At 40.8% G+C, this 20,017-nt stretch overlaps 1 protein-coding gene and 1 long non-coding RNA gene across 2 annotated transcripts in view; one reads left to right on the top strand and one right to left on the bottom strand.

The window, feature by feature from the left end:
- Window positions 1-6,658, bottom strand: part of MMRN2 (multimerin 2) — a 61,840-nt gene extending 55,182 nt beyond the window's left edge. The window contains exon 1 of the mRNA XM_073596735.1: window positions 6,236-6,658. Coding sequence (XP_073452836.1) covers window positions 6,236-6,522 — 287 coding nt within the window. The 5' untranslated portion in view covers window positions 6,523-6,658. The remainder of the gene's footprint in view (window positions 1-6,235) is intronic.
- Window positions 1,812-14,850, top strand: LOC141106189 (uncharacterized). The gene is made up of 3 exons (XR_012235687.1): window positions 1,812-1,937; window positions 6,252-6,293; window positions 14,085-14,850. It is a non-coding gene; the product is annotated as an uncharacterized lncRNA (long non-coding RNA).
- The last annotated feature ends 5,167 nt before the right edge of the window (window positions 14,851-20,017 follow it).

Below are 20,017 nucleotides of genomic sequence, written 5' to 3' on the forward strand. Positions count from 1 at the left end.
ACACTCCTACACCTTGTGGACAGGCTTCCCAAAAGAGTTGAAGCTGTTATAGCTGCAAAGGGTGGGCCAAGGTGGGCTAAGACTGAGGTGCCATTAAAGTTCATGTGCGTGTAAAGGCAGGCATCCCAATACTTTTGGTAATATTGTGTGTGTGTGTGTATGTATGTATGTATGTGTGTATATATATATATATATTTTTTTTTTAATCCAAATAAACTATCATTCTGAACATATTATGCCTAAATGTACTCTGTAGCAGGTTCTTCTCTGTCCCAATGCATTTCTAATATCAAGCCACTGGTGTACTTACTCTTAGTTATTTAAATACTTCCGTACGTGAGAGGCCACATTCAATTTAAGCACACAGAAGGGGAAATGCTTGTAGCAAGTGAACTTGGCAGTAGAAGTGCCCAGGGACCTGATGCCCAATTTAGAAAGAGCCATGACAATGATTAGGAAGACAAGAGTGGCAACAGGAGAGATGATATTACACAGAGGTAAGTGGGTAACGTGAATATATAGAGATTATCTGACTCGTTAATGATAAATAAATAAAAATAGCAGGAACCCCAATAATTTTTGTTGGTTAGCTGTCTGTATAAGAATCGTTGTGATATATGGTATATAGGGGTCCACGATGCAGCCCCCACAAATCCACCAGCCTAGTGATATCTGTTATACAAACCCAAATCCCCCATCAACATAATCTCAGTCTCAATCAATTTAAAGTGATTGTACACCTTCTTTTTTTATTTTTCTAAAATAACAAACATATCATACTTGCCTCCACTGTGCAGTTCGTTTTGCACAGTGTGGCCCCTGAACCTCCTCTTCTGGGGTCCCCCAGCGGCGCTCGCGGCTCCTCCTCGCATCAGTAAACCCCCTAGGAGAAGCGCTCTCCCAGGGGGTTAACTTGCGGGCGGGCTCTCGAGTCCAGCATTTGCGTGCATAGACACAGAATGCCGGACTTGGCCCCTCCCCCGGGGCCTGCGTCATTTGGATTTGATTGACAGCAACGGGAGCCAATGGCTGCGCTGCTATCAATCTATCCAATCAAGAGCTGAGAACCCCAGGCAGAGAGGAAGAGCGTGTCTCTGCTGAGGGAACAAAGGGCTCAGGTGAGTACAACGGGGGGCTGGAGGGACGTCAGCGTCGGAAGTTTTTTCACCTTAATGCATAGGATGTGTTAAGGTGAAAAAACACAATGGATTACAACCTCTTTAATAATAAGCTAATTATAATAATAATAATTTAAATAATTAAGCATAATAATACGTTAAATAATAAATATTTAGAGTTTTAATATTGTGCATTTTTGTGAAACAGTTAAAATCACAGATTAAAAAAAAAAATAACTTGCACTTAAAATCTTTACAATTTTAAATAAACCTTACAAATATTCCCAAACCTGTAATGTATGTGAGGATACCTGTGTGTAGTGTGATTAGGGTCTAACATTGTGTGTGTTGTGAGTGTACAATATAGCAGCCTGTGCATATGTGTGGAGTGTGTGCAGGATTTTATACATTAATAGCTTTTTTTTTTTTTTTTTTTTATTATTATTTAGGATAAATGAAGGTCCTCTTTATCCTGTTGTTTTTTTAAACCCAACTCTAGGCAAGACTAAAATTGAGTGCATTGTGCATTATTTACCATACTCCTTAGTCTTGATTCCAGACACCTCTTCCTAAGCCACCCTGCAGTGTAATGGATCAAAGTGCCAGTTTCCTCTATAAGTTAAGCTAATTTCCTTCTACAGGGACAAGGCATTTTTCTCTGCTTGTTATCTTCTTGGGCACAATCCACTGTTAGTTCTCTTGCCTCTGTAGCCTATGAGGGAGGACCTGGCAACTAGAAGTGTCGCCTTGAAGTGGACACCCGAAGAATGTCCTCCAGGAGTAAAGAAGGGTGGCAGCCTCATGTGAGTGTGGCTTTAGGTAAGTAAACAGGGCATTAGAATTGTTTTTTTTTTTCAAACAAGCAGTTAGAGAGGGAGTGGGAAGTGGGGTTGCTAATATCCTGGTGTACCTTGTTTTTTTTTTTTTTTTGTTTTTTTTTAGGGGGGGGGGGGGGGGGTGACAGGTCCTCTATATCCAGACTGTAGGCTTCTAAATAGGTCAATCCACCAAAAGAGATACAGAAAGCAAAAAAACAACTTGTTTTGGGTGCAATTCCTATTTTTCATAAACCCCATCCCAAACTTAAAATCTATAAAATTCGTCAATTGTCAAGTTCCTTTGAACTTTTCTTCAGGTGTGGCGAGGGATAGAAGAGCTGATGAAGTACTCATCAAGAGTGCCTGACAATGCCTGCCCTTTCCGCTTAACTCAACCATTCAAAGAAGCCATCCTATAGCTTCTATGAAAGAAACCTCACTTATGAATGAAGGGGGGCGGACCTTTCAATCATCCACCCGTTTTCCATTCATAGATTGTGTTTCATTCATAGAAGCAGTACAGTTTCTGATAATAGGGGAGATGGGTTGAAAGGGTGGGCTTAGTCTGGCACTCTTGATGAATGCCTGTCACAGCTACATCGGCTTGGGGAAGATTATGGCGGTGGCGTAGATGCGGGATTGATAGAAGAGGATTTCAGCTAATAGAGAAGCCAGCAGCACAAGGGATGGCCTCTGTGCTGATTTTTTATTTTCATCTGTGAGTAAACTTACACTTTAACCACTTCAGTGCCGGAAGAATTTACCCCCTTCCTGACCAGAGCACTTTTTGTGATTTGGCACTGCGTTGCTTTAACTGACAATTCCGCGGTCATGCGACGTTGTATCCCAACAAAATTGATGTCCTTTTTTTCCCACAAATAGAGTTTTCTTTTGGTGGTATTTGATCACCTCTGCGGTTTTTATTTTTTGCGCTATAAACAAAAAAAGAGCGACAATTTTGAAAAAAAAGCTATATTTTTTTCTTTTAGCTATAATAAATATCCCCAAAAAATATATAAAAAAATGAATTTCTTTCTCAGTTAAGGCCGATATGTATTCTTCTACATATTTTTGGTAAAAAAATTGCAATAAGCGTATATTGATTGGTTTTAGCGTCTACAAAATAGGGGATAGATTTATGGCATTTTTATTATTCATTTTTTACTTATTAGTAATGGCGGCGATCTGCGATTTTTATCATGACTGCGACATTAAGGCGGACACATCTGACACTTTTGACACTATTTTGGGACCATTGTCATTTATACAGCGATCAGTGCTATAAAAAATGCACTGATTACTGTGTAAATGACACTGGCAGGGAAGGGGTTAAAAACTAGGGGGTGGTCAAGGGGTTAAGTGTGTCCTAGTAAGTGATTATAACTGTGGGGGGATGGGCTACCACTGACATGACAGCGATCACTGCTCTAGATGAGACAGGGAGCAGTAGATCCCTGTCATGTCACAAGGCAGAACAGTCCCTGTCTCACTGTAGGAACCCAGCACTGTATACTGTATGCAGCTGAGGCTACATACAGTATCTCACAAAAGTGAGTACACCCCTCACATTTTTGTAAATATTTTATTATATTTTTTTCATGTGACAACACTGAAGAAATTACACTTTGTTACAATGTAAAGTAGTGAGTGTACAGCATAACAGTGTAAATTTGCTGTCCCCTCAAAATAACTCAACACACAGCCATTAATGTCTAATCCGCTGGCAACAAAATTGAATACTATTGAGTTGGATTAATGTCCGACTGAGACCTATAGTCAGAGGCATAACCAGAACCTTCAGGGCCCCAGTTCAAGAAATCATGAAGGGCTCCCCAGACCCCTGGCCAGGGCTCTTCCCTCTGGGCCTGGGGTCCTTCCCACTAATCCCGGGGCCCTTTATTATGGTCCCACAGCAGGACCTTTTCACATGTTTTGCAGTGGGCCCCCCTTCCTGCCGTCTTGGGCCCCCACATAGTGGCGGAATGTCAGGGCCGACCTTTGCAATTCTCAACCATTGCCAATCAAAAAGAATGTGGACCTGATGGAGAACTAGTCTATCAGAGGTTGCCATCAGGTCCACCAGATTGTTTGACCATTGCTCTACTGTAAGCCATGAAGAATGGGCACTTTCATGTTTTCAGTAAAGAGGATTCTTACACATTCAACTTGTTCTTTTATACTTTGTCTGGTACTCCAGAACTATTTCAATTTTTATTTCTAGGTTATGTAGAACTGTAAGTACAATGATTTGTGCTTTGTTGTGCTGGGATTTGTATTACTACAAGATCTAAACACACACCACTGTCCTCTGATCTCAGATCTTATATGAGGATGGGTGCTACCCTCCCTTCTGGGAAAATATCTGCCCCACTGTTGAGTTGGCAGAGCCTCAAAGGAGGCTGAGAGACTAGTTGCCCATCAGGTGCAGTGGATGGATCCCATAGCTACTAGACAGCCCAATGGTGATTATGAAATCCACCCACTGCCATCTGCTGTCAATTACAAAGGATGAGGTTCTAGTGTCTTAGCATCCCCATCGGGCTCTGCCCAATGTCAATGCTAAGCCCCGCATCATTGGTTGCCTGGATGCTGGTGGCCTGTCACTGTCCTAGAAACCATGATATACAAACATGCCTTACCCTTTACTCTGAGCCCCAATCTGAACACCAGCGTGTCTCTGTACCCCAAGTCAAAATTGGCCTTAACTACAGTCAGTTTGCTGATCTGTGAACTGTTGGTAATTCTTTTTTAATTCAATTTTAAAGTGATGCACTGAAAGCGGAACTAAACCCTCCTATCCTTTTCAGCCAAGGAAGCTGCCATTGTGGCCTCTGTTTGATCTGGAACTGCCATGGTGCTGCACCTGTGATCAGTTATGACACCAACCATTTGATGGTTTGACAGTTTGGTTGACAGCACAAGAAAATATGACAGTTAGCATTCCTGGCATGCTGGGAATATAACTTTTTTTAAACCGTCAAACAGGGGGTTTAGTTCCACTTAAAGCGGAACTATACTCATCACAGCTGCTCCTCCCCCGGCCGCTGACATCTTCAGATGGCTGGCTTCCGGGTCTCAATCACTAGGCGCTTTCATTGGCTAGGTGGAGATGACGGTACTCCTGCGCAAGTGCGGAAGTTCATTTAGATTCAAAGCATGTCTCTTCTGCATTAAAGAGCCTACCAGTTCGCCCTTTTTTATTTTTGGCCTAAAGTTCCACTTTAAGAACTGCTTGAATCTATTGCATTAGCAAGCAAAAATGTAATTCCTCCAACTGTTAAGGTTTTGCATCTAAAACTTTGTAAATGGAACAAATTTGGAAGCTATCAGGGACAGAATAAAAAGGCACATTATTATGTTTTTTAATTGCGTAGTTAGTAGAAATGATACATATAATGCATTTTTACTGGAAAGAAACTCAGAAGCAGAGCTATACTTCAGTTCTATCAGCCCTCTCCTGCAAAGGAAGATTAGGCAAATCCCGGAAATGGCAACACAGTTCTGGAATGTCACTGAATTTCATCCAAAGGTTTGGGAATGTCACTTCTATTATTAATTTCTATTCCAGTTGCAATTTACTAACTTCTTTCTGTTTTAATATAAAAATTATTAGTTAGAAAAATTAGTTTACATTATTGTAATTTTTTTCAGTTCTTTGTTAAATAGACTAACACATTTATCTCAATGTATAGAATTTTAAAATTTAAACTTGCAACTACCTGTTGCTCTTGCAGTCATTTTGAAAGATTTGTAATGCCCATTTTTTCCCAGTTATGCTTAATGTGAACTCAGAATTGAATTTATAACTGTCAATGATGACATCATATTCAATTACAAGCAATCAAGGTGTTCCTTAACCATGTAAGAGTACAAATATCCCACATACATCACAAAAGGGAAATTGCTGCCTTAGACCGAAGTCAGTGCATTTATGTGATGCCTTATAATATTACAACAATGTACCAGCTGTCCTTTTCACTCTATGTCAACTGGACCAAATTTGTCTTTAGATGCTGTCTTAGTTGTTAAGTAGTATTACCAACCCTTATTTCCAGGCAATGTTATATATATATATATATATAATCAACTCAATATTCAGAATTAATGTGAGCCTCAGCTCCCTTTGAATACCCAATGTGCTAGGAAAAATCCTTTTTTTTTTTTTGTGTCGCATATAGTTAGAGTTTTCAAACTGAATGCAGGTTCACCTTATTTACAATCATTCCATTTGCTAAGTGATTATCATCTACTTAATTCATAAAAATTGTAATATCCTGATTTACTAAGAATGTCACTTACCCTCTTTTTGGTATAGGTGATCCTGTCAAAGGAGAAGAATTTGTCCCCCGGCTGTCAGGTAGGTTTGTTTTTGGTGAACGCCCATTGCCATGGTGTAAAACATCCTTTCTCTCAATTGTGTCCTCATGTCCCGGTAGACCATGAGCGAAGGTAGATATCCCATGCACTTCAAGTGTTGAGGCTATATGGGAAGATCCAGCGGTATAGATATGTGGCTTGACCAAAGTAGTGGTGACCAAACTGATCAGCCCAAGAAGGCTTATTAAAGCACACAGCCTTTCTGCCATGGTCCTCTATTTTCCACACACACAGATCCGCTTCAGCTTCTAAGTGCTTACTGAGAGTCTTTAAGAAACCCCTTTGAACTGCCTTCAAGTTTAAAACTAGGGGTGGGGGAATTTTTTTTAACAAAGAACGGAAAAAACGCACAATCCCTCCCAGCTACTGTGGAAATGTGAAAGGTCAGCAGACAATGTGAGGGCCTGTTCCTGTGTGGTGAGCACTAAACTTATTGAGGAGAGCCTGCAGAGGAAAAAAAAAAGGAATATTTTTTAAAGGAAGCTAAGCTGCTGGCAGCCTACACAACGAGTCTGCGCACAGGAACACAGCCTTATCAGAGCCCCTATGGCTGGCCTGTGTAAGACAGAGCTGCTGTTACTGGGAGGAAAAGGATGTTAGTTTAAGGGAGAGCAAATATTGTAAAGTTTACATTAGGTTTCCTTAAACCATTGCATATACACAAACATATCTATGTAATGTTGAGCTATATTATTGGTAATCTGTGAAACAAAGCAAAGAAAATAATCTAGTCTATGCATATCTATGCTCTACAGAACTATAACAGTACTTGAATACTTCTGTGCTTATTAGAATTGTGGTGCTAAATACTTGTTACTAATTTTATTGTTAAAGGATAAGTTCTCCTTAAAAAATGAAAAATAAATAAATGAATGTACATATTTTTGCAGGTAAAAAAATGTGCATTTATTATTATTATTTTTTCAGTAGCCTGCAGAACATTGCACCTGTGATCAGAAGGGGGAATGTCAGGTGCCTGCAGACTCTCAGTACAGCTGTCTGTCCGTACCTCCCATACAGGCAGATAGCCACTGATATTCAGGAAAACTACAAGCAACCTGCCACGGTGTAAGATGGGACCTGTAGTTAATTCATTCACAGATCGCTGTGAATGAATGATGCGGCTGTGGGGGCGGAGCCTCACACAACCGCAATGTTTTTAAATTGTGACTGCGGGTTCTGGAAGAAGATCCTACGCCCGCTGCCATGAGGGTGGTTTGGGAGGTTTGGGCGCATGCTCTTTAGTAACATGTTACACCCTAAATACGGGTGTAACATGTTACTGAGGCTGGGTTCACACATGTCTGGCTGCGGTTTGCAGTCCAGAGTGCGGTGCATTTCTGTTCACTGGTTCAAGTGCAAATCTTGCCTGCCTGAATTTGCACCTGAATCAGACCCAAAAACACACAGGACCTTTTTCAAAACTGCACTGCAGCTGCCCCGGACATGTGTGAACTGGCTACATTGAGTGCCGGTCACATTTACATGTTATGCAAATTGGATGCTGTGTTTCTGCAGTAGGTCTACAGCAGGGTTTTTCAACTTGGTTTCTTTGGAACCCAAGGGTTCCCCCAGAGGTTGCTAGGGGTTTCTTGAGCAATGAACAATTTCTGCCTCTCAGATATGTTGCCTCTGACACAACTGTTCATTTTAGCCATCTGTAAGGAGTATTCCTTCCACTGTCCATCACACTAATGTATCCTGAGTTGTAGATATAGTCATTTTTAGCAGGGGTTTCCTGAGACCAGAAAGTTATTTCAAGGGTTCAGCTGTGTTGAAAAGCTTGAGAAAGACTGTCCTACAGTATAGAAAACTTTAATATCTTTTGCTTAGATACATATACAAGTATATGTCATGGCCCTACATCAATGGGCCGGAGCCAGTCTGTGTCACTTCTGGTCATTTGATCAGTGTGACAGCAAACAGAAGAAGTCACAATGAAAAAGCTATAACTAATCTTGCCTTCTCTTGTGACAGGTCAATTTTCTCAGTAAAAAAGCAATGCTTGCTATAACTTCTTACTGTGTCAAAAACTATGACACCTATATATCTGTTTATGTGGCCAACAATTTTTGGCATTGAAAAAGTGGTTCTAAAGCCTTAAAGTGGTTGTAAAAGTTAAGGTTCTTTACCTTTAAACATTGTATGTATAAAGGTAAAAAAAAACTTCAACGTGCAGCTCTGCCCCCCCATTACTTACCTGAACCCCATCTCAATCCAGCGATGTGCATGAGAGCCGAGGCTCTCCTGGGCTTCTCCCTCCTCAATTGCTGAGATACAGCAGTGGGAGCTAATGGCTCCCTGTGCTATCAATTACAGTCAGTGAGGAGGGAGCTGGTCAGAGCTACGCTCTGTGTCTTATGGACACACAGAGGTGGCTTGGGAGCAAGAACACACATGTGCCCCCAGAGCAAGCAGCCTGCAATGGGGGCATTCAGCAGGGGGAGGGGCCAGAAGCACAGACGGGGACCTGAGAAAAGGAGGATCCGGGCTGCTCTGTGCAAAACCATTACACAAAGCAGGTAAGTATGACATGTTTGTTTTTGTTTTTTTTTTAATCTGAAACTTTAGTAGCATTTTAATGTTTTCTTTTTACCTTAAAACATTTTCAGCATTAAGTTAAAAAACCTTCTGAGTGCAGCTCTACCTCCGCTCCCCCTTATACTTACCTGAGCCCCATCTCTATTCAGCGATGTGCACGAGAGCAGCCGCTCTCTCCTCGCTCTCCCTCCTCATAGGCTCAAAGACAGCAGTGGGAGCCATTGGTTCCCGCTGAAGTCAATTACAGCCAGTGAGGAGGGAGCAGAGGATGGGGTGGAGCTGAGCTCTGCGTGTCTATGGACAGGAGCAAGCCCACATCAGTGCCCCCGTAGCAAGAGGCTTGCTATGGTGGATACTCTGCGTGGGGGGGGGGAGTTGGGACCACCGGCAGGGGACCCCAGAAGAGGGGGGGGAGGGTTAGGTGGTAAACCTGCTAAACGTGAAGAATTAAATAACTTCATGAAGGATTTTACTTTTATTGTAATGTGAGTAGAAGGCATTGCTGCACAGTATGTGAATTAACAGTTAAACTGATCTTGGAACGGATGGCTTATCATCATTACTTATTGCAGAGATAAAGCATGTTAACGTTTTACAAAGCAGGACTGTTACTAATAACTGCACAGTCTGGAAGAAATAAAAATAAATGCATGCCAATAAAAATAACAAAATTATTTAGATAAAGTGTTTTTTTTTGCTTTTTTTTTACAATGAAAACTAAAAACTAAAACAATGTTTTAAGGCCTCATGTACACTGCTGCTGGTAAACGGACATTTAGGAGCAATTGGGATTTTTTTTAACTGCCCCTGAACTCTCCTCTTTTGAACCAATAGGATTTGTACAACAGAGAAACTATGCAGTGTCTGGAAAATAATTGAAAACGAGCCTAAAGCTTTGGATGTTGGCTTAAATATAAAATATTCATAGGCAATATGCATATTTACTTAAGTAAATAAAGTGATAACATTTTTCCTTCTTTAAGCCCTAATCCTAATCAAAGAAAAAATATAAATACGAAATAACCAAACTCTATTGATCACCACTGTAATATAAACATTTCTGTTTTTGAAAATCTTTAAAGTGATAATATCCCCCCATAAAATGTAATATATTTCCACTTTCCCAATCCTTAAATGTGTTGGCTGCATTTGTTTTCTTTTTTTAGGCTTTTTCCCTGTTCATCTGGCCAGTAACACACTACCTGTTTTAGGGTGTCCCCACTGTTGATGGAGGAGCAACTGAGCCACCGCTGGACAGCAGCATTGTCAATTTGTGGAGAGGGTAGTGCTAGATGTACCAGCAGATTTACAGTGCCTTGAAAAAGTATTCATACCCCTTGACATTTTCCACATTTTGTCATGTTACAACCAAAAACGTATTTATTGGGATTTTATGTGATAGACCAACACAGAGTGGCAGATAATTGTAGAGGGGAAAGAAAATAATCTCAGTATAAATACAGCTGTTCTGTGAAGCCCTCAGAGGTTTGTTAGTGAACCTTAGTGAACAAACCGCATCATGAAGGCCAAGGAACACACCAGACAGGTCAGAGATAAAGTTGTGGAGAATTTTAAAGCAGGATTAGGTTATTAAAAAATATCCCAAGCTTTGAACATCTCATGGAGCACTGTTCAATCCGTCATCCGAAAATAGAAAGAGTATGGCACAACTGCAAACCTACCAAGACATGGCCATCCACCTAAACTGACAGGCTTTGTAAAGAGAGCATTAATCAGAGAAGCAGCCAAGAGGCCCATAGAGGAGCTGCAGATCAACAGCAGGTGCTCTATTCAGATGAGACCAAAATTGAACTTTTTGGCCTAAAAGCAAAATGCTATGTGTGGTGGAAAACTAGCACTGCACATCACCCTGAACACACCATCCCCACTGTGAAACATGGTGGTGGCAGAATCATGTTGTGGGAATGCTTTTCTTCAGCAAGGACAGGGAAGCTGGTCAGAGTTGGTGGGAAGATGGATGGAGCCAAATACAGGGCAATCTTAGAGGAAAACCTGCTAGAGTCTGCAAAAGACTTGAGACTGGGGCGAAGGTTCACCTTCCAGCAGTACAACAACCCTAAACATACAGCCAGAGCTACAATGGAATGGTTTAGATCAAAGCATATTCATGTGTTAGAATGGCCCAGTCAAAGTCCAGACCTAAATACAATTGAGAATCTGTGGCAAGATTTGAAAATTGCTGTTCACGGACACTCTCCATCCAATCTGACAGAGCTTGAGCTATTTTGTAAAGAAGAATGGGCAAAAATGTCACTTCTTTGCAAATGCAAGAATGGGCAAAAGCTGGTAGAGACATCTCCAAAAAGACTTGCAGCTGTCATTGCAGTGAAAGGTGATTCTACAAAGTATTGACTCAGGGGGCTGAATACAAATGCACGCCACACTTTTCACATATTTATTTGTAAAAAATGTTGAAAATGTATCATTTTCCTTCCACTTCACAATTATGTACCACTTTGTGTTGGTCTATCACATAAAAGCCAATCAGAGAAGAGAGGGAGCGGGGCCGGGTCCATGTCTGAATGGACACACGGAGCTGTGACTCGGCTGCAAGCTGCACGTTGTGGGGGCACTTGACAGGACGGAGGGGCCAGGAGCACAGGAGAGGGTCCCAAGAAGAGGAGGATCCGGGCTGCTCTGTGCAAATCTACTGCACAAAGGAGGTAAGTATAACATGTTTGTTGTTTTATTTTTTTAATCAAGACTTTACAATCACTTTAAATTCAAACTCCAGCAAACACTTTTTAAGCAGTTATAGCATCACTTTTTTCCTTTTGAGATAAAAGTTTTACATAAATGAATAATGGAATAAAGTATTGTACCCCTTGACAGTGTTAAATGGTTTGTCTCAAGCCTGTACAGCTTGGTCTGATTAAAGATGTTAAAAACAGACTCGCTTGCTGGATCATTACGTACAACTAAAGGAAAAAAGGCTAAAAAATAATTCTTGCAGCCATATCTGCAATATAAGCTGCAATATCATATTTGTTGGTTTTTAAAGTGTTACTAAACCCAGGAGCCTGCAGTCACTATATATGGTCTCCCAAAGTACACAGAACATAGAAATGCAATTATTTTAGTAAATATAAACTGCTAAATACCTTTTCTGATGAGCAGTATATAGCAGTCTTGTGACTCCTATTAGTGTCTGGTTAAAGCTTGTAAGAGGAGTTTTCATTCTCACCTGATTGCCCTATGAGGCTGCATGACCCCTGACCCTCTGTTTGGACAGTGCTGATTGGCCATGCACCCTCCCAAGAAAAAAAAAAAAACTTTAGCAATACACACCCAACTGAGCATGTGCAGCTTGCCCCCAAGGCTCTGTTCTATCAGGAGATGGTTTGGGGACTGTGGAAGAAGGGGAGGATCAGAGGAGTCAACTTACAATGCAGAGGATTAACCCCTTAGGTTCCAAGTGAGTATAACAAGCATGCTTTACTGGATATACAGACTGATTTTACTGGTGTGGGTTTAGTAACACTTTAAGTTTATTACTGATTTAACTGTTGAATTCTCAATGGTGGAGTTTCTAAGGCTCCTTTTTGATACAGGATTTTAATGTTGTATGTATCTTTAGATTACCACTGTCTTGCTAGTTATATGGGGTATATAGTAATAATACATTATTATATATTTCCAGGATTAGAATGTTGAGCTGAATAGACATAAATGAATCTGATCAGATGAAATACAATACTGAAATCCTTAGACAGCCTATCTTCACCTGACATGAACATCCAGTGTTCAGTGCACATAACTGCTTATAATGTAGGAACTTCGGCTGTTCAATTGTGCTTCAAGTTTACCCATGTCAAAGAAAAAATAAGTAATCCATTCTAATTAATTTTAGGTTACATTCATTTATTATGAAGATGTATTGCGATTCTAGCCTATGTTTGTTATGTTTAACCACTTCCTGACCGCACTATAGCCAAAAGACAACTACAGCATGATCGTCTAGTTCTGGGAGGGCGTCTATGGAACCATGTCCCCCGCTCACACCTTGTGGCATTCATCCGGCATGCTCTGTGATTGTTGTGTCCTTCAGACACAGCTGATCACAGATCGGGGTAAAGGGCCAGTCACAGCAGCCCTTTACCATGTGATCAGCTGTGTCCAATCACAGCTGATCACATATAAACAAAGGTGCTGGTTATTGCCATTCCTTTCCTCATGTGCTGTCAGAGCGTGAGTAGAAGAGTGCCGGTAATCAGCAAATGTGACAGAGGACATGTACACTGATAATCAAGGCACTGATCATTAAATGTCATGGTTATCAGTGCAGCCCCAACAGTGCCCATCAGTGCTGCCTATCAGTGCCCATTAGTGCAGCATGTCGATGCCGAATTTTAGTGTAGCCTCATCAGTTCCTCCTTATCAGTGCTGCCTATCAGTGGCCATTAGTGCAGCATGTCGATGCCGCATATCAGTGTAGCCTCATCAGTTCCTCCTTATCAGTGCTGCTTCATCAGTGCCCATCAGTGCTGCCTCATCAGCACATATCAGTGAAGGAGAAAAATGACTTATGTGCAAAAATTATATAACAGAAACTAAGAAAAGTTTTTTTCCCAATTTTCAGTCTTTTTTTGTTTAGCAAAAAATAAAAAAACAGTGGTGATTAAATACCACCAAAAGAAAGCTCTATCATTTAGGTAAAGTGTTGTATGACTGCGCAATTGTCATTCAAAGTGTGACAGCACTGAAAGCTGAAAATTGGTCTGGGCAGGAAGGGGGTGAAAGTGCCTGGTATTGAAGTGCTTAAAAACAGTAACTGTCATTGATTATTCATAAGTAAAGCTACTATTTATTTGTTTTATGGAAACCTAGATAATGGAGAAGCAACTACTATGTCATTTACATGTTATATGTATAAAAGGCCCTTCTTCAGAATATGTATACATTTTAGCTTTGCATCTTTTATTATACCTGGAAAAAGAAGATTTATAGTGAAGAAAGTTTAGATCTATTTAATATTTTTAGTTAGGCACAAAACGATTTCATAGTGAAAATACTTTTTGCCTTGTCTGTGTAGACCTGTATCCACGTGTACCTGTATGCTACAGTAATACAATATTAACTTCAAACTAACTAAGATATTCTTAAAGAGTGTTTGTACCCACACCTGTTAGCGTTTAGGCTTGAGCGATTACCTTTGATGTTAGCAATAAGATCTCGCTGAGTGATATATGAGCTCTTTGTTATATTTCAGATTTGCTGGTATCATTTGCAATAGAGATTCTGATTTTTGAATGATCAATGGAGTCACAAGCCGTAGAAGAACAAAAGCAAGACCCGCATACAGATGAAGCAAAATATACACTCGAATTTAGGTCTTTGTGCATTGGAAGTGTCAGAGTCCAATACCAAAATTTACTTTTTCACATTTAAAAAAAAAGAATGAATTACAGTAAATATACTGATCGCTTTCAAGACAGAACAGGGGGTTCTAAAAAATTGAATTGCTAAATGTGTGTAAATCTTTCATTGCTGATTTCTAAATGAACGAAACAATTGATGTTTGGGGCACATCCCTTCAAAAAATGTAACGATTTAGACTAATAAAAAAGAGGAAAACACTTTTATGGATAAATAAATACCTCAAATGTGTGCCTTCGCAACGTGAAAGAGTGGGTTTGATAATATAGGCTTTGCATTTTAGGTTCCTCAAGTCTCTTCTGATATGTTTTATCCCCAGACCTTTCACCATTTTTGGACTCATTGGGGACAGGTTTGCCAACCGCCAGTAAATTTACTGACAGTTTGTAAAAATCAATTATTTTTTTTACAACTGCCAGTAAATATCAGGGGCTGATCATTTCATGCTGTGTTGACTTTTTAAGTGTAAATCAAGCAAATTACTTTGTTCTAGGTATTGTCAGTGTTTCCATAACATGTTTATACTGTTCAAATATTCACTGTGTTAGTTTTCAATAGGAGTTCTGTAATTTCTCAGGTTGCCAGTAAAAAAATGTGCTCCGACAGTAAATTTTCCATGTTTTGTCAGTAAAAAAATGCTGCAGGAGGTTTTCAACCCTAATTGGGGGGGGGGATTCACTAAAACAGCAGAGTGCTAAATCTCTGCATAGAAATCAGCTTCCAGTTTCTTTTTGTCAAAGCTTAACCACTTGACCTCCGGAAGGTTTACCCCCCTTCATAACCAGGCCATGTATGTGATGTGGCACTGCATTACTTTAACTGACAATTGCATGATCAAATAAAATTTGTGTTGTTTTTTTCCCACAAATACAGCTTTCTTTTGGTGGTATTTGATCACATCTGCAGTTATTTTTTGCACTACAAACAAAAAAAGGCCAACAATTTTGAAAGAAAAAACTATATATTTTTTACTTTCTGCTATAAAACATATCCCCCCCAAAAAATGTTTTTTGTAAAACAAAATCCCAGTAAGTGTACAGGCAGTCCCTGAGTTACGAACATCCGAGTTACGAACGACTCCTACTTACGAACGGAGGTGGCGTGACGTCACTGCCAGACGTTTGCGCTCAACGCTAGTCCCGGATACAGCTGAGCAGCCATCTTGTAGCACCAGACACATCCCCCACACTGCAGTATTGCATGGCCACAAGAGCCCCAAATAACACAACTGCACGCCCAAAAGCACCTGGAACATCCCACATCATTGCACATGCTGGAGTTACACTTACAAATGTACTGTTTCCGAGTTACAAACAAATTCGACTTCAGAACAAACCTACAGTCCTTATCTTGTTCATGGCCCGGGGACCGCCTGTATATTGATTGGTTTACGTAAACATTATAGCATCTACAAACTATGGGATATATTGGAATTTTCATTTATTTATTTTATACTATTAAGGGCAGCGATCAGCAACTTATAGGAAAACTACGATATTGTGGCAGACAATCGGACACTAACTGACACTTTGAGGGACCAGTGACACCAATACAGTGATCAGTGCCAAAAATATGCACTGTTTATCATCTAGGGTGATCAAAGGGTTAAACGTGTGCCTAGCCAGTGTTTTAGTTTACACTCTGTGCTACTTTTACTGGGGGAAGAGATGGATTAGAGTCCCTACTTTCCAGGAGCATGGATTCATCCTCCCCCCGTCAGAACGGAACTCTGCCTTGTTTACATTCGGAGTCCCTGCCCAATGATTGGCTTTTGCTGTGAATATTCACAGCAAAAGCGGTGTGCCAGCTGCGCATATGCACCTCCTGCAGGCAGAGATGCCAAATCATGTATATATATATATATATATATGTGATCAGTAAAACTGCTGTAGGGTGGTCAGCAAGTGATTAATTGAACAAGCTGAAGTTAGAAGCTGATTGGCTACCATGCACAGCCACACCAGATTTTGCACTCTCCAGTTTTAGTAAATCAACCCATTCTGTCTTATTAGTATCTTTTTGTAAGTGAGGTCTCCAGAACTGGATACACTGGGGTTGATTTACTAAAACTGGAGAGTGCAAAATCAGGTGCAGCCTTGCATATAAATCAATCAGCTTCCAGTTTTTTTTTTTTTTTTTTTGTAGGTCAAAGCTTAATTGAACCAGTTGAACTTAGAAGCTGGTTGGCTACCATGCAGAGCTGCACCATTTTTTGCACTTTCCAGTTTAAGTAAATCAACCCCACAATGCTAAATGATGTCTAACTTAAAGTGGTTGTAAGCCACTTTGTAATGTACATACAATCCCTTGTGTTAGATAAAGTTATATGCTCCAGTGTAGGTTCTTTGTAAAAAATATGCAGATTTGTACCTTATTCCATAGTGCTGCTTGGCGCTCACGTGACTACCCACTGCTCCCTCTCCCGATCTGACAGATACAGCTGGAGGGGCTGAGAATCGCCCGCTGACATCAGCCGGAAGGAGATGAGGAGAGCAGTGGGCAGGCACGTGAGTGCCGAGAATGAAATATGAAATAAGGTACAAATCAGCATATTTTTTTACAAAGAACATACACTGGAGCATATAACATTATCTAACACAAGGGATTGTATGTACATTACAAAATTATTTCAGCGGTAAGAGATGATGGGGTTGGCACTGACGCAGCTGACAGGCAGGCAGGGAGGGGGAGAGAGGAAGCAAGGAGAGACAGCGGGAAGATGCAGGCACGTAAACTGACCATGATGTCAGGGCTCAGCAGCCATGATAAATGTGATCGGTTTACAAAGGGGAGGGTAGCACCAGACAGGATCAACCAGGTATTTTAGATGATAGAAAATGCCAAATTACCGCTTTAAGATCTTTATAGGGGAATCAGGATCTCCTTCCGCCTGCTGGCGATCCCTCTAGTTATGTATCCTGGAATTCTATTTGCTTTTCCCACTACCTGGTCACACCGTTTGCACATTTTGCAATCATCTGAAATAAGCACTCCCAAATCTTTTTTCCTCTGTAGTGCTGGCTAGCACTGTACTCCCAGTATAACAGTTGGAATAATTTCACTTGATGACCATTATTACTTATGTGACTATTTATGGTTTGTTGCAAATATGAATGTTGTACAAATGACAGTTTGTTTTATACTTTTGTTTACTATTGTAATCTATGTTTGCATTTGCCCTGTGATGAGTCTTCTTGGCAATCCCTTATTTTATATATTGATTTATAAAAGAAAAAACTAAATACCTGGTTGGAAAGACAGATGTAACAATCTGTCACACATTGCTGTGCATTAGTGACCGTGTGAAAGCATTCTTCCCTATCAAGCAGCAAAGACATATTGGAAGCCTATGACTACAACTACTGCTCTATTATTGCAGGTTTTGGGGAGCTGGGCATATAACATTATGATTAGGGATAGTTATGATTAGACATGTAATTTATTGAGCAGAAAGTATTATTTTAATTTATAGATCATGTTTAAGAGTGGGCAGCCAATCCACTGTGTCATTTTTCAAATTCTTACAGAATTTTCCAGGGCATGCTGGTAACCTCCTGCATTCAGGACAGGTAAAAGCCTGGTCCATACATAAGGAAGCTGGGTGCAGAAGTCAGTGGTGTAGTTAGCACATCTGCCACCTGGGACTGGTCATTTATTTGCACCCCCCCCCCCCCCAAGAAAAATGGTATGTGGCAATATAGCGGTGCCAAAACTGTGGGTGTGGTCAGATTTTATCAACAGTGGGAGGGGCTTAAAGGGCTATACGCTTTAATGACACAAGCGAGTATGTAACACGTCATTTTAATAAAATAAAACTGTTCTATTGTATATCCTTTACTACACACAGCCTTAAACTGATATTAAAGTCATGTTTTTTTTTTATAACAAACATGTTATACTTACCTGCCAGAGCAACGTAATGGTTTTGCACAGAGCAGCACGGATCCTCCTTTTCTCGGGTTCCTCACTGGCGCCCCTGGCCCCTCCCTCGCTGGCACCTCTGGCCCCTCCCGCCTGCCAGGTGCCACACAGAAAGCAGCCTACTGTGGGGGCATCCAAGCAGGCTCACTCCCGAGCCATGGCTCTGTGTGTTCATTCACACATGGAATGTGACTCGCCCCCACCCACTCCGTCTCCAGATTGGCTCACTCTTTGAATGACAGCAGTGGGAGTCAATGGCTCCTGCTACTGCCAAAAGCCATTTAGGAGTGTGAGTCCCTGGAGATCCAAGGCTCTCGTAGACATCGCTGGATCGAGAAGGGGCTCAGGTAAGTATAAGTATTAGGTTTGGCTGCAGCACACAGAAGATAAAACCTTGTGCCTTTACAACCACTTTAACAAAGAATGTGCTGTACTTAGAATGCAGTAGCCAGGAGTAAGACATTAAAAAAAACACAGTGAGGGGAATTTATCAAAACTGGTGCAGTTCGCATGCCAAATTGGCGGCCACTGTTTCTGTACTACTTTTGATGACTTCGGGGGGATTTGAATAGACATCTGTGCAGGAACCCGCAAACTTAAAAATAAAAATCAGCAAGTCCCATTGGTGAACCATGTGACAAGGATAAAAAACAATAAAAAAGCCCTCCAATATGAATGAGAAATCTTGAATATCCTCCAATGGAAGAAGGTGAGTGAACCAAACCACAATGTATTGTGACTTTCTCCTGTGCCTAAGACGGACAAAGTGAATCCACCACCACAAAGAGTGCACGCTTACCAGCTGCACAAGTTTTAATGCTTGTGGCTAACACCCAGCCAGGGCCTTTTCCTCCAAGAACCTCAGATGGCCGATCGAACCACAAGCAGCCTTCATACACCACTCTAGACTGTTGATCGTGAGGATGGTCAGAGAATCTAGCATTCAAATCCACACTTGATAATGACCGTCATACCAGCCCAAAGGAAAGGGAGGAAAGAATCATCATAGGTAAAACCAGATGATGTTTATTAAATAAAAACAGTATCACTTACATGAGGGTAAAATGTTACCAGTGTAGAACATAAGCTGGCTGGCTACGAAACAAATGCCCGTCTATTCGGGACGTTAACAGCGCGGTGATGTCAGCACGTCGCTCCTGCCGACGCATTTCATCACACGTCTGACGTTGTCCTGTGGCACGATTTCTAACCCGCAGCAATGTGAACCTGGGCTGAGGGGAATTTATCAAAACTGGTACAGTCAGAATCTGGAGCAGCTGCGCATGACAACCAATCAGATTCCATCTTCAGCTAGTTCTGCTGTGAAAATAAAAGCTATGAGCTGATTGGTTGCCATGCAAAGTTACTCCAGATTCTGTCTGCTCTAGTTTTGATAAATTCCCCTAAAGGCTCATACAGACAGAGACAGGCGCTTGTAAACAAGGCAAATCACTGTTCTCATGGGGTGGAAGGAATGGATTCTGTGTTCCTGCAAAGCAGGGTCTCAAATCAATGTCTTCCTCTAGTAAAAGCAGCACACAGTGTACACAAAAACACTGGCTAGGCACACAGTTAACCCCTTGATCACCCTAGATGTTTATATGAAAAAGCTAGCTAAAAAAGTGGACTTTATAGGCACACAGATAAACCGTCTAAAAGTAATAAATTGGTTTATTTTATAGACAATTGATTGAAAAAACAGATATTACATATAGATACATATAAAATTTCATAAAAATGATGTTATAAGCCCCACACATAAGCTGTGACACCACTTAGTATAATACCAAGGTACAATAATACATTCAGAGGGATAGCAATTAGAATTCCCAAAATACTATCCAA

Source organism: Aquarana catesbeiana, linkage group LG08, assembly GCF_042186555.1.
Source record: "Aquarana catesbeiana isolate 2022-GZ linkage group LG08, ASM4218655v1, whole genome shotgun sequence".
Lineage (NCBI taxonomy): Eukaryota > Metazoa > Chordata > Amphibia > Anura > Ranidae > Aquarana > Aquarana catesbeiana.